Source organism: Lepus europaeus, chromosome 2, assembly GCF_033115175.1.
Source record: "Lepus europaeus isolate LE1 chromosome 2, mLepTim1.pri, whole genome shotgun sequence".
NCBI lineage: Eukaryota > Metazoa > Chordata > Mammalia > Lagomorpha > Leporidae > Lepus > Lepus europaeus.
In genome coordinates this window covers 51,953,935-51,968,174 of record NC_084828.1, presented here as the reverse complement: position 1 = coordinate 51,968,174, position 14,240 = coordinate 51,953,935, and the positions used below count along the sequence as shown (strand labels likewise).

The following is a 14,240-nucleotide window of genomic DNA, read 5'->3' as shown; positions in this document are numbered from 1 at the left end:
CCTCTGCCTGTGGCCCCAATATCCCATATGGGCACTGGTTCTAGTCCTGGCTGTTCCTCTTCTGATCCAGCTCTCTGTTCTGGCCTGGGAAGGCAGTGGAAGGTGGCCCAAGTGCTTGGGCCCCCGCATCCATGTGGGAGACCTGGAGGAGGCCCCTGGCTCCTGGCTTCGTACTGGCTCAGCTCTGGCCATTGTGTCAACCTGAGGAGTGAATCTGCGGATAGAAGACCTTTATCTCTGTCTCTCCCTCTCATACTGTGACTCTACCTCTCAAATAAATAAATAAATAAATAAAACACCACAGGAATGCCATCTTGAGTCCTACCCCTCTATTTTAATTGGTCCCTCTTTCTGAAAAGTACAACCACCACCTTCTAATCTAGCTGCCTTCACTCCCAGATCATAAAGCTTAAGTGCTATCACAAGTATTCCTGTGCTTCTGGGGTATTTTCCAAGAAGTCTTTGCCTGTACCTATATCTTGCAGGGTTTCTCCAATGCTCTCTAATAATTTGATGGTTTCGGGTCGTAGATTTAAGTCTTTAATCCATGTTGAGTGAATTTTTGAGTAAGGTGAAAGGTAGGGGTCTTCCTTCATGCTTCTGCACGTGGAAATCCAATTTTCCCAGCACCATTTATTGAATAGACTATCGTTATTCCAGGGATTGGTTTTGGATCTTTTTTTTTTTTTTTGACAGGCAGAGTGGACAGTGAGAGAGAGAGAGAGAGAGACAGAGAGAAAGGTCTTCCTTTTGCCGTTGGTTCACCCTCCAATGGCCGCCGCGGTAGCGTGCTGCGGCCGGCGCACTGCGCTATTCCGATGGCAGGAGCCAGGTGCTTCTCCTGGTCTCCCATGGGGTGCAGGGCCCAAGCACTTGGGCCATCCTCCACTGCACTCCCTGGCCACAGCAGAGAGCTGGCCTGGAAGAGGGGCAACCGGGACAGGATCGGTGCCCCGACCGGGACTAGAACCTGGTGTGCCGGTGCCGCAAGGCGGAGGATTAGCCTGTTGAGCCACGGCGCCGGCCTGGTTTTGGATCTTTGATCAAATATAAGTTGGCTGTAGATGTTTGGATTGATTTCTGGTGTTTTTATTCTGTTCCATTGGTCTATCCATCTGTTTATGTACCAGTACCATGCTGTTTTGATAACAACTGCCCTGTAGTATGTCCTGAAATCTGGTATTGTAATGCCTCCGGCTTTTTTTTTTCTTGTACAAGATTGCTTTGGCTATTCGAGGTCTTCTGTGTCTCCATATGAATTTGAGCATCATGTTTTCCAGATCTGAGAAGAATGTCTTCAGTATCTTGATTGGTATTGCATTGAATCTATACATTGCTTTTGGGAGATATTGCTTCTTCCAATCCATGAGCATGGAAGATTTCTCCATTTTTTGGTATCCTCTTCTATTTCTTTCTTTAAGGTTTTATAAATTTCATCATAGAGATCTTTAACATCCTTGGTTAAGTTTATTCCAAGGTATTTGATTGTTTTTGTAGCTATTGTGAATGGGATTGATCTTAGAAGTTCTTCCTCAGCCGTGGCATTGGCTGTGTATACAAAGGCTGTTGATTTTTGTGGATTGATTTAATATCCTGCTACTTTGCCAAACTCTTCTATGAGTTCCAAGAGTCTCTTAGTAGAGTTCTTTGGATCCCCTAAATACAGAATCATATCATCTGCAAAGAGGGATAGTTTGAGTTCTTCCTTCCCAATTTGTATCCCTTTAATTTCTTTTTCTTACCTAATAGCTCTGGCTAAAACTTTCAGACCTATATTGAATAGCAGTGGTGAGAGTGGGCATCCCTGTCTGGTAGCAGATCTCAGTGGAAATGCTTCCAACTTTTCCCCATTCAATAGGATGCTGGCTGTGGGTTTTTCATAAATTGCTTTGATTGTATTGAGGAATGTTCCTTCCATACCCAGTTTGCTTAGAGTTTTCATCATGAAAGTTTGTTGTATTTTATCAAATGCTTTCTCTGCATCTATTGACATAATCATATGGTTTTTCTTCTGCAGTCTGTTAATGTGGTGTATCATGTTGATTGTTTTGCGAACGTTGAACCGTCCCTGCATACCAGGGATAAATCCCACTTTGTCTGGGTGGATAAATTTTAACTGAAAAGTGATCCCTGTTAAATATAAGAGTGGGAAAAAGAGAAAGAGGAGATGTACAATTTGGGACATGCTCAATCGGACTTGCCACAAATGGTGAAGTTAGAAACGTGCCAGGGAATTCCAATACAATCCCATCAAGGTGGCATGTACCAATGCCATCTCACTAGTCCAAGTGATCAATTTCAGTTCACAATTGATCACACTGATAGGTCTAAGAGTCAAAGGGATCACACAAACAAGACTAGTGTCTGCTAATACTAACTGATAGAATCAAAAAGGGAGAGAAGGATCCAACATGGGAAGTATGATACACAGCAGTCTCATATAATGGCAGATGTCCTAAATAGCACTCTGGCCTCAGAATCAGCCCTTAAGGCATTCGGATCTGGCTGAAGAGCCCATGAGAGTATTTTAGGCATGGGAAGCCAAGACACTCTGGCAAAAAAACAAAACAAAACAAAACAAAACAAAAAAACAAAACCTAAATGAAAGATCTCTGCAAGTGAGATCTCAGTGGAAAGAATGGGGCCATCAAAGAAGGAGGTACCTTTCTCTGAAGGGAGAAGAGAACTTCCACTTTGACTATGACCCTATCGGAATAAGATCAAATTCAGCAAACCCTAAAGGCTTCCATAGCCTTGGCAACTCATGACTAGAGCCTAGGGAGATTACTGACAGCATAAACAAGAGTGTCAAATTCTTAAATCAACAACAGGAATCACTGTGTACTTATGTCTCATGTGGGATCTGTCCTTAATGTGTTGTCCAATATGAAGTGATGCTATTACTAGTACTAAAACAGTATTTTTACACTTTGTGTTTCTGTGTGGGTGCAAACTGATGAAATCTTTACTTAGTATATACTGAATCGATCTTCTGTATATAAAGATAATTGGAAATGAAAAAAAAAAAACCTGGTGTTAAATTGGAAATTGCATAGAAAATTAATCAATTTTTAAAAAATATTATGTAGGATCTCTGTCTTTAATGTGCTGTACACTGTTATTTAGTGCTATAACTAGTACTCCAACAGTATTTTTTCACTTTGTGTTGCTATGTGGGGGCAAACTGTTGAAATCTTTACTTAATATATACTAAGCTGATCTTCTGTATATAAAGAGAAAAAAAACAAGTATTCCTGACAAATTCAAGAAAGCCAGCAAGATACCTGAAAGGCTAGCTTAAGGAAACCATGAAGAAATGCTAACAAACAAGCTCTGAACTCATCCTCCTAGTAGATTTGCAAATGTACAAAATTTTCCCCTCATCTGCTGCTCTGAGCAGAAAAATCTTGCTACAGTTTCTGATGAGATTATCCATCTATCTGGTTTGGAATCCTGTGTGTAAGCTCCCCTGATATAGCCCTGTTTGCATCTGCAGCTTCCCTGTTCATTCTTCAGTATCAGATTTCCTTCTCAGTTTGGGAGTATGGTGGGGAACTTTACCTTCTCCACTGACATGTAGATAATCCTTGAGATGTGCATATGTATGTTTGGAATAGCCAGGTATTCTGCTTCAAGGCAAAGGCAAAGGCAATGAACTCTTTCCTATTCCTTCTCACAGACTAGAAGGCTGAAGTGCAAATGTCCTAGCTTTGACCTTTCAAAAAGACAAGGATACTAGGGGAAGGTAGAAGGAAGAGTAGAAGCAATGTGGATCTTCATTAAGACCTCCTGAGTGACAGCTCCTCTGCCCACATGGACTACTTGCCTTGGGTCAAGGACTTAAGAGAAACGTAGATCTTTTTTTCTAGAATCTCTTTGTTCATAGCAGCTTAGCCTTCTTCTCAACTAATAACAGCACAAATCCTTATAGGTTGTTTAATAATAAATTTTTATTTATCCAGAATAGTTGTACAATGAAAGATTCTGAATATCAGAAAATTCTACATAGGAAGAATTACTAATTTGCATTAAAAAGTTATAAAGCTATTTTGAACCAAATTGTATCTTCAGTGATTCTCAGAACATTCCTGGGTCTTAGAGCCTCAAGGTCATCATCATGAATACTAATCATAGTATTTGCCCATAGATGTTGGGGCTTGAATAAATCTATAATAACCTTGTGAAAAACTGCACTTTCAAAATAAATTCATGAAGCACACTAGTTTTCTTGTAATTTGTCTTCATTATGAATGAAGAGAATAGGATGCTAAAAATAACTTTCATGAATGTTCTCATGTGTGAGAACTACACATGGGCAATTACTACTTTTAAATGACACACAAATATAATTTTACTTTTCATCTCAAAATTTCAATGACTAAAACTGTTGAGATTTAAAATATTATGTTGATAAACCAGTTACAAAGCATTAAGGACTTATATGCTCAAAAGCATAGATTTGACATTTACCTGCTCCAATGACTCTCTCGATGCGAATTCTTGAAGGATCAATCTCTTTTGCAAATTCATGAACTGCTAGGGTTGGGTCTTCATATGTATCAGGGTCAATATAAGTTTTAACTCCTGGGAAGCGTACTGAAATGAACAAACAAAAAATGGATTCACTTAGTTGAAGTGTATTTTAGTAGTCCTAATTCTTGTAAATATTTAAAATGCAGAGTGACACGGGCCAGCATTGTGGCATAGCTAGTCAAGTTGCCACCTGCAACACCCATATCCCACATGGGTACCAGTTTGTGTCCTGAGTGCTCCACTTTTTACTCAGCTCCCTGCTAATGGCCTGGGAAAAGCAGCAGATGCTGGCCCAAGTGCTTGGGCCCCTGTTACCCACATAGGAGACCTGGAAGAAGCTCCTGGTTTCAGCCTGCCCCAGCTCTGGCTATTGCAGCCATCTGAGGAGTGAATCAGCTGATGAAAGATTTCTCTTTTTCTACCCCCCCTCCCCAACTACCTCTGTAACTCTGGCCTTCAAATAAATAAATAAATTTAAAAAAAAACTTCACAGAGTGATATACCAAAGTAACCAGTCTTGGAAATCACTAAATTCTCTCTTTTCCCTCCTCTTCCCCTTTAAATATTTTGCTCATTGATTTCTGTTTTCCACTTTAGACTGATAGCTCCTGGAGACCAGGAGATGATTTCTTATATACCTTTGTATCATACCATGTATGTTATGATATGATTTTATGGATAATAAGCACATAACAGGATTTACTAAATATGTATTATTAGGGATTAAAAAAGACCAATGGTACATTTGTGCAGAGTAGATGATATTTGGTTTTGTTGCTTCTTAGATTCTGAAATCCATATAATATCCAGAGTTAAGTATGTGCAGGATTTGTCAGAAACATACTCTTATAAGAACATCTTGTTTTAAAGGATTTATTTATTTATTTGAAAGCCAGAGTGAGAAAGAGAGAGAGAGCGAGGGAGAGCGAGAAGAGACATAAAGACACAGACACAGATACACAAACACACACACACACACACACTCACACACATGGTTCACTTCCTAAATGACTGTTAGAGTTTGGGCTGCACCAGGCTGAAACCAGGATCCAGGAGCTCCATCCTTGTCTCCCACATCAATAGCAGGGGAACAAGGACTTAGGCCATCTTGTGCTGCCTTCCCAGATGTAGTAACAGGGAGCTGGATTGGAAAGCGAACAGCCAGGACTCAAACTGGCATTCTTACATGTGATACCAGTGTCACAGGCAGCAGCTTAACCTGCTGTGCCACGATGCTGGCCCCAAGAAAATTTAAAAGAAAAAAAAAAAAGACAATGTAGTGAGTTTAGATGGGGTGATGAAATGTTCATTACTACTTTTTTTTAATTAATTAATTTATTTTTGACAGGCAGAGTGGACAGTGAGAGAGAGAGACAGAGAGAAAGGTCTTCCTTTTTGCCGTTGGTTCACCCTCCAATGGCCGCCGCGGCTGGCGCGCTGCGGCCGGCGCACTGCACTGATCCGATGGCAGGAGCCAGGTGCTTCTCCTGGTCTCCCATGGGGTGCAGGACCCAAGCACTTGGGCCATCCTCCACTGCACTCCCTGTCCTACTACTAATAATATGCCTCATTAGATCTTCTGTCCTACAGCCTTCCTTTATTACATTTACTGTCTTCTTAGTGCTAGATGTGCAACCATGAGAAAATTAGTATTTCTCAAAATAGCACCAGGAAAGCTTATTTTTAGGTATATATGTGCCTAGTGCTGATCCTGAAATGTTGTTTCTCTAGATTCTCCAATGTTTAGGATGGAAAAAGGGTGACAGAGAATTACTTTGCATTCCATATGTATTTGATAACTTAAGTAGGATTTATGATTTCAGACTGAGTTCTGTAAACTCCTAGTATTGGTAGCAATATACTGGATACATAATCTTGTTACTTTAGGCACAGATAACAAGTATCATTTATTAACTAACATATGATTTTAACCATTAAGCCCCTTATATAAGGTGATATGCATTTCTACAGAATAAATTAATTAGTTAATATTACTTTTTTCTTGTAAACATAATATGTGTAGTATAAGATTTGAGTTCCTACTTTAAATATTTGGTTACTAATTTAAACTTATCCCTGTCTTCTTAAACATAAGTTTGTTATCTATGTTCTGTTTCCTTGGCTGCCTCCAGTTATTTTCATTGCTTCTTGCTGAGCCCATCTGGTCTAGTTTATGCTAAACTGCTACTTGGAAAAAAGGATAATAAATAGCTCAACAGCACATTTTTTTCCCTCTGCATCTCAATACTCAATGCCCTGCTGTGAATCTTAAGATTGCCCAGCATAAGTCATCTGTCCAGGTGTCTGGACACAGGTTTCTGAAATCTGTTTGAGGTATTTTCAGGTCATCCCATGCCAGGTGTTGTATCTCTCAGCTCTGCTAGTGCAGTGAAACTCGAATTTACTGTACAAAAGAACAATCTGGGAGAGTTTGCTGAAAGTGAATTATGCTGAATCCTACCTGGACCTGAGTCAGAACCTTGGAGAGTGAGGTTGGAAGACTCTAATGTAGATGGTCCTTTCACCAATTTCTAGGAAACCTTGTGAGTCTTAGAAATAATGTCAAAACATACTCTCAATTAATAATAGCCTTTCTTAAATCCTTTTTTTTCCCTTGGAGGGTGATACAAATTGAAAAGTCCTTTATTTCTTTTGCTCAATTTGAAATAAAGGATGGATTTAAATAGTCAAACACGTTGCCTCACATATTATCTTTATACTACAGTTAATTAAAGAGCATCCCATTCTTGTTAATTCAGTGCCCTGTGATAGAGAAACTGTATTGACAAAATAGTTTGCAGTTTGTAGGTGGAGGTAGTGGTGGGCATGGGGAGGAGAGAATTGCAATTATCAAACTAACTATAGCGGTAATTACAGCTTGCTTGGGAAGAGATCCGTCAAATGAATATAACCTTGCAGTCATCCCAAGGATTTCATACATATTCTAAGAGTTAAAGAGCTGATACTCTTTTTTTAATGTTCATGAATTGTAAATTGATTTGTTGTATCTTTAAATGAAGGAATAAAGATTCCTTAATATTTCTATTACTCTAGTAAATAATATCTGAGTCATGTCCTGGAGCCATTGTGAGTGGTAGATAACTATATAATCAGTTATAAACTTGTAAATTTAGCAAATTCAGTCTGTTCTGTTTTTCAAAAAGCAGAATTGGGAAAAAGGTAACGTCATTTAATGAGAAGCAGGTGCAATTTCCAGATTTCTAGAAAACAGATGAAAAGTCTTAATGCTGAAAAGCTGGAGGTGATTTTTTTTCTCTTTTTCAACCCAATGGATACAAGTTTAAGAAGAATTCTTAAAGCGCCAGAACAATAGAAGATAATGGAAGGCATTCAATGCATTACTTACAATGCCCATTCTGTAGCTGGTTTCTTCTCTTCTCTTCTGACTTCATTTTGGCTTTTATGTACCATTGGCACCTTTGAAAAAGGTAAATAGAAATTTATAAGAATTGTGCAGAATAATAATCAACACCAATTAAAATATATATTATCCATAGACAAAATTCTTGTCATAAAGACAACTTTTAAGAATATCTTTGTAACATGTGAAAATACATCATAGAAGATTTCTTGTAGACTGATATAAAATATAGGACTCAAAATAGTTTATAATCAGCAATAAACATGACTTTCTTTCTTACTGCACTTCTAATAATAGAGTTGGTAAAAAAAAAATTAAAAGTCAAAATGAAAAACTGCTTTTGAATCAGAATCTCAGAAACCTAGACAACTATCTTCCATTTTCAATGATGGTATCCTCTTCAAATGTTTGAAATCTGGTGGAGGCATGTTCTGTTCTCTCTAAGATAACCATGCTCCCATGACTTCTTGAACATGAACAAATCTATCAACATCCAGAGGATCTGATAGTTCATCAAACTGCTAATCCCAAATGACTAAAATGAATACATCTGTGGTACACAATACAATCTTGCAATGGGGGTTTTGCCCTAAATTTTATGGTAAATTCAGTATTATTTCAGAAATATTTTATAGTTCTCATAGAATAACTTCAAATGAATGCTTCACCATCACAGTGCTTAAAAAAAAACTTATGTAAATGAAATTGTTCTCTCCATTGTGTAGAATATTAAATCAGATTCTCATGTCATAATATAAAATGTCAAACACAGAAATTGAGAGCTGGAAATAATTTAGCATATATTTTTCTTCAAAATTAAATTATTTGTAAGTGGTATTCATATTCTACTCTAAGAATTCCACATAAAGGTAACATCCAAGCTCATCTCTCAAGTTTATTAGGCCAAATTTATTTAGCCTGCAAAGATTGAAATGTTTTCTTTTAAGGTTGGCATATTTATGTGTTGAGGCAGTGTTTTCTGATGTCTTAGTGAAATGCTTTCCCATGTGTATGTGCTATTTAAATCATTGTTTACTGAAATACTCTGAGCAAATAAGGTCTTAACTCAGATTCTGCTAGATATGCATATAAATAAAACTAATAGACTGCATGCAGTTTTGTCATATATTAAACTACTATTAAGTCAAATAACATTTAAGTTCAATTTTCAATTTCAATTTCATGATGAATATTTTCCTATTGGCAATAATTATGACACTGATGTTACATGAAATTATGCTTAAGAAAGTATCCCAAACTTCTCCAAAGGAACTTTCAAAATGAAGTATAGAAGTATTTCTGAATCAAAATTAATCCTTATCTAAATTCTCACAGTCTAGTTAATGTGATATATTTTGTATCTTTGGAATTCAGATCTCCTTATAGGATACACTGCACTTTAATTACAGAATAAACTTCCTGTGTTCCAGAGCACACTAAGACACAGAAAACTCTGTGCAACTTCATGATAAATACAGTATTAGCAATATATCAGTGTTCTTGAATTCACAATGCACGGTCAGCATTTATATTACAGAGGGCAATGAATATATAGTAGGGCCTGTTCTGCATAATATCTTCCTAATAAGATTGCTGGACATGTAACAAAACAAAGTATTGGTAACTTGATTTTTTTTAATGAAACGGAAATGGCATTGTGACTTTACACAAAAAATACTATTTTTTGTTTCTATGAGTTCCACTTTTTAGTACTTAAAAGTTCCACTTTTATCCACTTAAAATAAATTTTCTTTCTTTGCTTTTTTCTTCTAATCCCTCTCTTTGCTAAAGAGTCCTGGATAGGTTTGGAAGAATTGTGACCTTATTTCAATAAGGAAACTTAACACTTGACCAGAGAGTTTAGGGTTTTAGGTTGTGTTTTCATAACCAGTTGATCCCTGCTAGTCAATAAGGTATTTGTAGGTGGTATTTGGTACTTGTAGGATGTAAACTTGAACACTTTGTCCTCCACCTAAAGGTTAATTACACAGTCTTCAATTTTTTTTTCTCTTTCAGCTACAAACCGTGTGTTGTATCATAGCTGAGATGGTGGCACAGAGCTGCTAGAGGTGAGCTCTGGAAGTCAGGGAGAAACTCAGATAAGGCTGGGCAATAGCAACTGATGCTGGCAGCAGAGTGTGCCCACAACCAGTTCTTTTATTAGGGTAGATTTATCATAATTTCCTGCATTTCTTTCATGTCTACGTTGTTTTCGTTACTATAGTTAGTATCATTCTATCAATTAATCACCCTCCCCGAACCAGACTCCTAGATTTTCTCCATAATTCCAAGAGTATTATTACTGTGTTTATAATCATGGAACTTTTAAGAATCATAGGGGTAAATGTGTCCCCTATAAATTAATTTAGTAACAAAGTCACCATTTCAATTTAACCAAATTAAAATTTCATTTTCCTTGGTAAGTTCTGTATAAGGAAATTTGTGACAATCTGCTACACTCTTTCCAAAGCAGTTGCATTTTCTCAGGGACTCAGACTTGACTAAGTGCCATTCAAGTACTTGTCAATTTATTGATCTATAACTTTTGGTGAACTATCAAAATTGTAGATAATAATTTCATATATGACCATCCCATTAAGTTTATAATTGAATTTGAATAAATATAAGTATCTAGGCAGAGATTAAAAAAGTAGAACAAAGGGTACGTATAGTTCACTGAACTACTGTGCCTGAAGGCTTTTATCTCATAGTTCACTGAACTATTGTGCCTCCTGTTCCTTATCAGAGATCAGGGTTTTCTGGTAGGATTATTGTATTTCAGCTGAAGATAGCATGGATGGTGTTCTTACTGCAGTTTTAAGTCATGACATTCCTATTTTGCAAAATACGTGTGCTTCAGATTATCAAGAAAACTCTTGAGGTCTTATGTGCCTCTGTTATCTAGAAAGAATACTTTTCTCTTTGTAGGAATTATCTGTAGATATTTATGATGTCTGACAAATATAAATGGTTAAAAATTTAATTTAATAATTTCATACATATTAACTTCATTTACATTTCTGTATTGCCAGTACCTGGCTCATGTTAATCACTGCATATAATATATTTAAGAATAAATTGATGGTTTTAATATGTATTGTTATTACAAATGTATGCAAGAATGAAAAACTAAGGTTTAGATGTGTGAAGAACATTGACGAACTACTCAGGTTTCAGTTTAGGTCTTTTACATGTTAAATTTATTACTACTTAAATTTTTCATCCATATTATTCTAAGGTGAAGAAATGCTGATCTTAAAAAAATCAAGTGATATATGCATAGTTTCAGCATTTATTGATTCAAACAGCACATTTCTATGACAATACATTTATGAGTTTTTATATAAACTGTCTGTCTCTTCATTGAATCATGTATTTTCCAAGAAAAAAAATCTTTCAAGGTATAATTAATTATACTAAAGAGAAAAATTACAAGTTGGTTATCGAATATGAACTTATCCTGCACAGCTTTCAAACTGCTTCTATCCAGTCTTTGAATGTATCTACAAAGGGGGATCTGTTGATATGGGGAACTAATGATAGTGTTTATGTTGTCATACGAAATTCACTATCAAAGCAGAATATCCCAGGTTCCCTGTCTTTATTAGGTGCATTTTGTTACAGTGAAAAATATTTGGATACATGGTGCCTAAAACTTGTGGTTATTCTCAAATGTTGGCAATAAACTGGTATGCTTCAGTTACCTTCCGGTTATTAAGAAGAACAAAGTGAGGATGACCAGAAGAGTGAATCCCCCAACAGCTGCTGTGGCTATCACGAGAATCTGCCCTTGTTCTGCTGCCATGTCAGAAGCTGAAACAGATCCAATATTAGAATCAACCCGGTCATTGTACTATCATAATTATGCTACAACTCAGTAATGAGGAGTCTTCAAAAAGATCATAGGCATCTGTATCATGAAAGAATATGCATGGCTTTCACAGTTTTTTGCATGATAAAAACATTTTTAAATTGCATTTTCTATGAACTTTAAAAGTGACTTCTTATACTTGAAAATATAGTAATAGATACCAAAGAAATTTAACATATTTGGCCTTTGCTACAGATTTTGGTATACAGGATGCAAACCTAAAATAAATGAGCTTTGCCTAAGGCTGCACAGCTGAGGTCGTAACCCACAACAGAAATCTTTCTTCTTTCTGACAAATATCAATAAACTCGATGCATTCCTAGTACCTCACATTTTAAGATTAAGTATGTGTTGCAAAGTTAAATCAGCAGGCAGACTAAAGGATTCTGTCTGATATGTATACTTGTTCATATTTTTCCAATTTAAAACTGACCGACAGCCCATGCGTTACATGCGTTTTGATGTCTGTGTCCACAGAATGCAAGGACTATTTAGTAATTCCTTTTGAGAGTGACCTTCTTTGTATTTCATAGCTCTTAGTTCAAATATTAAAGTTATAAATTCCCACCTTGACAGCCCAAGGGTATACATAGTAGGTGGAAAGATGTTTGTCAATAATAGGAAAACTGACGTTTAAAGCTTTCTTTCTTTAAAGAAAAGACCAGATAACATATAGTAACAACATAATTCTTCTTTCATTGACAAAATGCTATCTCTAAAATGCCTGGGCTGCAAGCTTCAATTTTTAAAAAAGATTCGTGGAATCTTTTAAAAAAATATTAATTCAATTAAATCATTAGCATTTTTCATATTCTGCATTATTGAAATTATAATTGAATATTATTTTTATTAGAAGGGATGGGCACTTGCTTACTAATAGAACTAAGGAAACTAAAGCACAGGCAAGTCATGGAACTCGCCAAAGCTCTCAGAGAGCTATGACCAGAATTTAGGCTTCTGGATTTTTCTTTCATTTCTTTTTCTTTTGCTGAAACTTAGAGTAATAATTCAGTTAATCATCAATATTCTAAAGTATTAAATCAATTAATTCCTTTAGTAACCCTTAACTTGAATAAATCTTGTTTTTTAATTTAATCACTATAAATAAATATCCATTAATCTCTTCAGTTATAGGAGCCAAATTGAATCAAAGTATGTAACTGAAAAGTAAATCCATAATTCTCATAATAATAATTTATTAAACTTGAATACTCAAAGATTTCCATAGAATTAGATTTTTTGGAGAATGAAGTATGCAGTATATTATGTGCCAATATACTCAGGGTAATAGCATCCTCACCAGATGTCATCTTACTAGAGAATACATTGACCTGAAATGCTACTGTGCAGTCAGTAAGAAACCAGTCACAGCATTTAAGATACTCTTCAAGAAATGTAATGTAAATAAAAACAAAAGTCATTTATATTCAGCTTTCAGCAAGAGAAATTTATTAAACCTTGGAATTAGATTTCAGTCACTATGATTTAATCAAGATATTTTTAGGCAATCTATTAAAGTGCCAAGTTTCAGCTCATAATCTGTGCAGAGACAAGTTAAATAGCTGCATTTTATCCAACAAATGATGTATAGAAGATTTTTATTTGGTCTTTACCGGATTTCCTAATCTCCGAAATAGCTCTGATATGGAAATTAATGTTATGTTTAAAAATGTCCCATTTTCTTGTTGAAAATTATAGAATAACAAACTGTAAGAAATAGATACTATGGAAAACAACATTAACTTTTTGATGATAAAGATGGAATTTAAAAAGAAAACTATTTACCTGGTAACTGCAGTATTTGTAGAATATATAGTTCAAGAGTTATGAGTGTGGAACATATATTTTCACAGTAGTCATGTAGTTAGCAATTTATTGAGACAATATATTCAAAGTACAAATGGAGGGAAAGATATAATTGGGTGCCTCTCGATAATCAGATTAAATAAAATATAAATACTTAGTAAAATGACAACTTTACTAATATTTCTTCTCTTGCATACTTGTGATTACTGATTTGTGAACTTTATGATTTTAACTGGATAACAGAATATTAAGCTGAGACATTTTAAAGATGTACATGCCTGTAAAATTGTTTATTAAGCCTCTATATTAGGAATCCCAAATACTTTCTGTGGAGAATAAAATATGAAAATATGCAAGTCATTTGAAAATAATATTTAATGAGACACAGTATTTTACTGGGAGTAAAATGCTATGAATAATGAACTGGTGTCATTATAGAAACATAAAGCACATGATTAGCTTCATCAGCTACAGTCATTATGTATTTAACAGTAGCTATGTGTATGGCACAATGTACACAGCTTCAAATTCATTATTAAATTTATTTCTTCACAATGGTCTTGATAGGTAGTGCCATTATGATTCCTGATTTAAGTGGTTGTGTTTCTTGCCTAAGGTCACACATGTAAACAAGAAAGTTGCTAACCC

General features: G+C 35.7%; 1 protein-coding gene across 1 annotated transcript in view; it reads right to left on the bottom strand.

Moving 5' to 3' along the window:
* Positions 1-14,240, bottom strand: part of EPHA6 (EPH receptor A6) — a 1,087,270-nt gene that overhangs the window by 272,781 nt on the left and 800,249 nt on the right. Inside the window, exons 8-10 of the mRNA XM_062206703.1 lie at positions 11,620-11,728; positions 7,901-7,971; positions 4,471-4,596 (exon numbers count right to left, since the gene is read on the bottom strand). Of these exons, the coding sequence (XP_062062687.1) occupies positions 4,471-4,596; positions 7,901-7,971; positions 11,620-11,728 (306 nt within the window). The remainder of the gene's footprint in view (positions 1-4,470; positions 4,597-7,900; positions 7,972-11,619; positions 11,729-14,240) is intronic.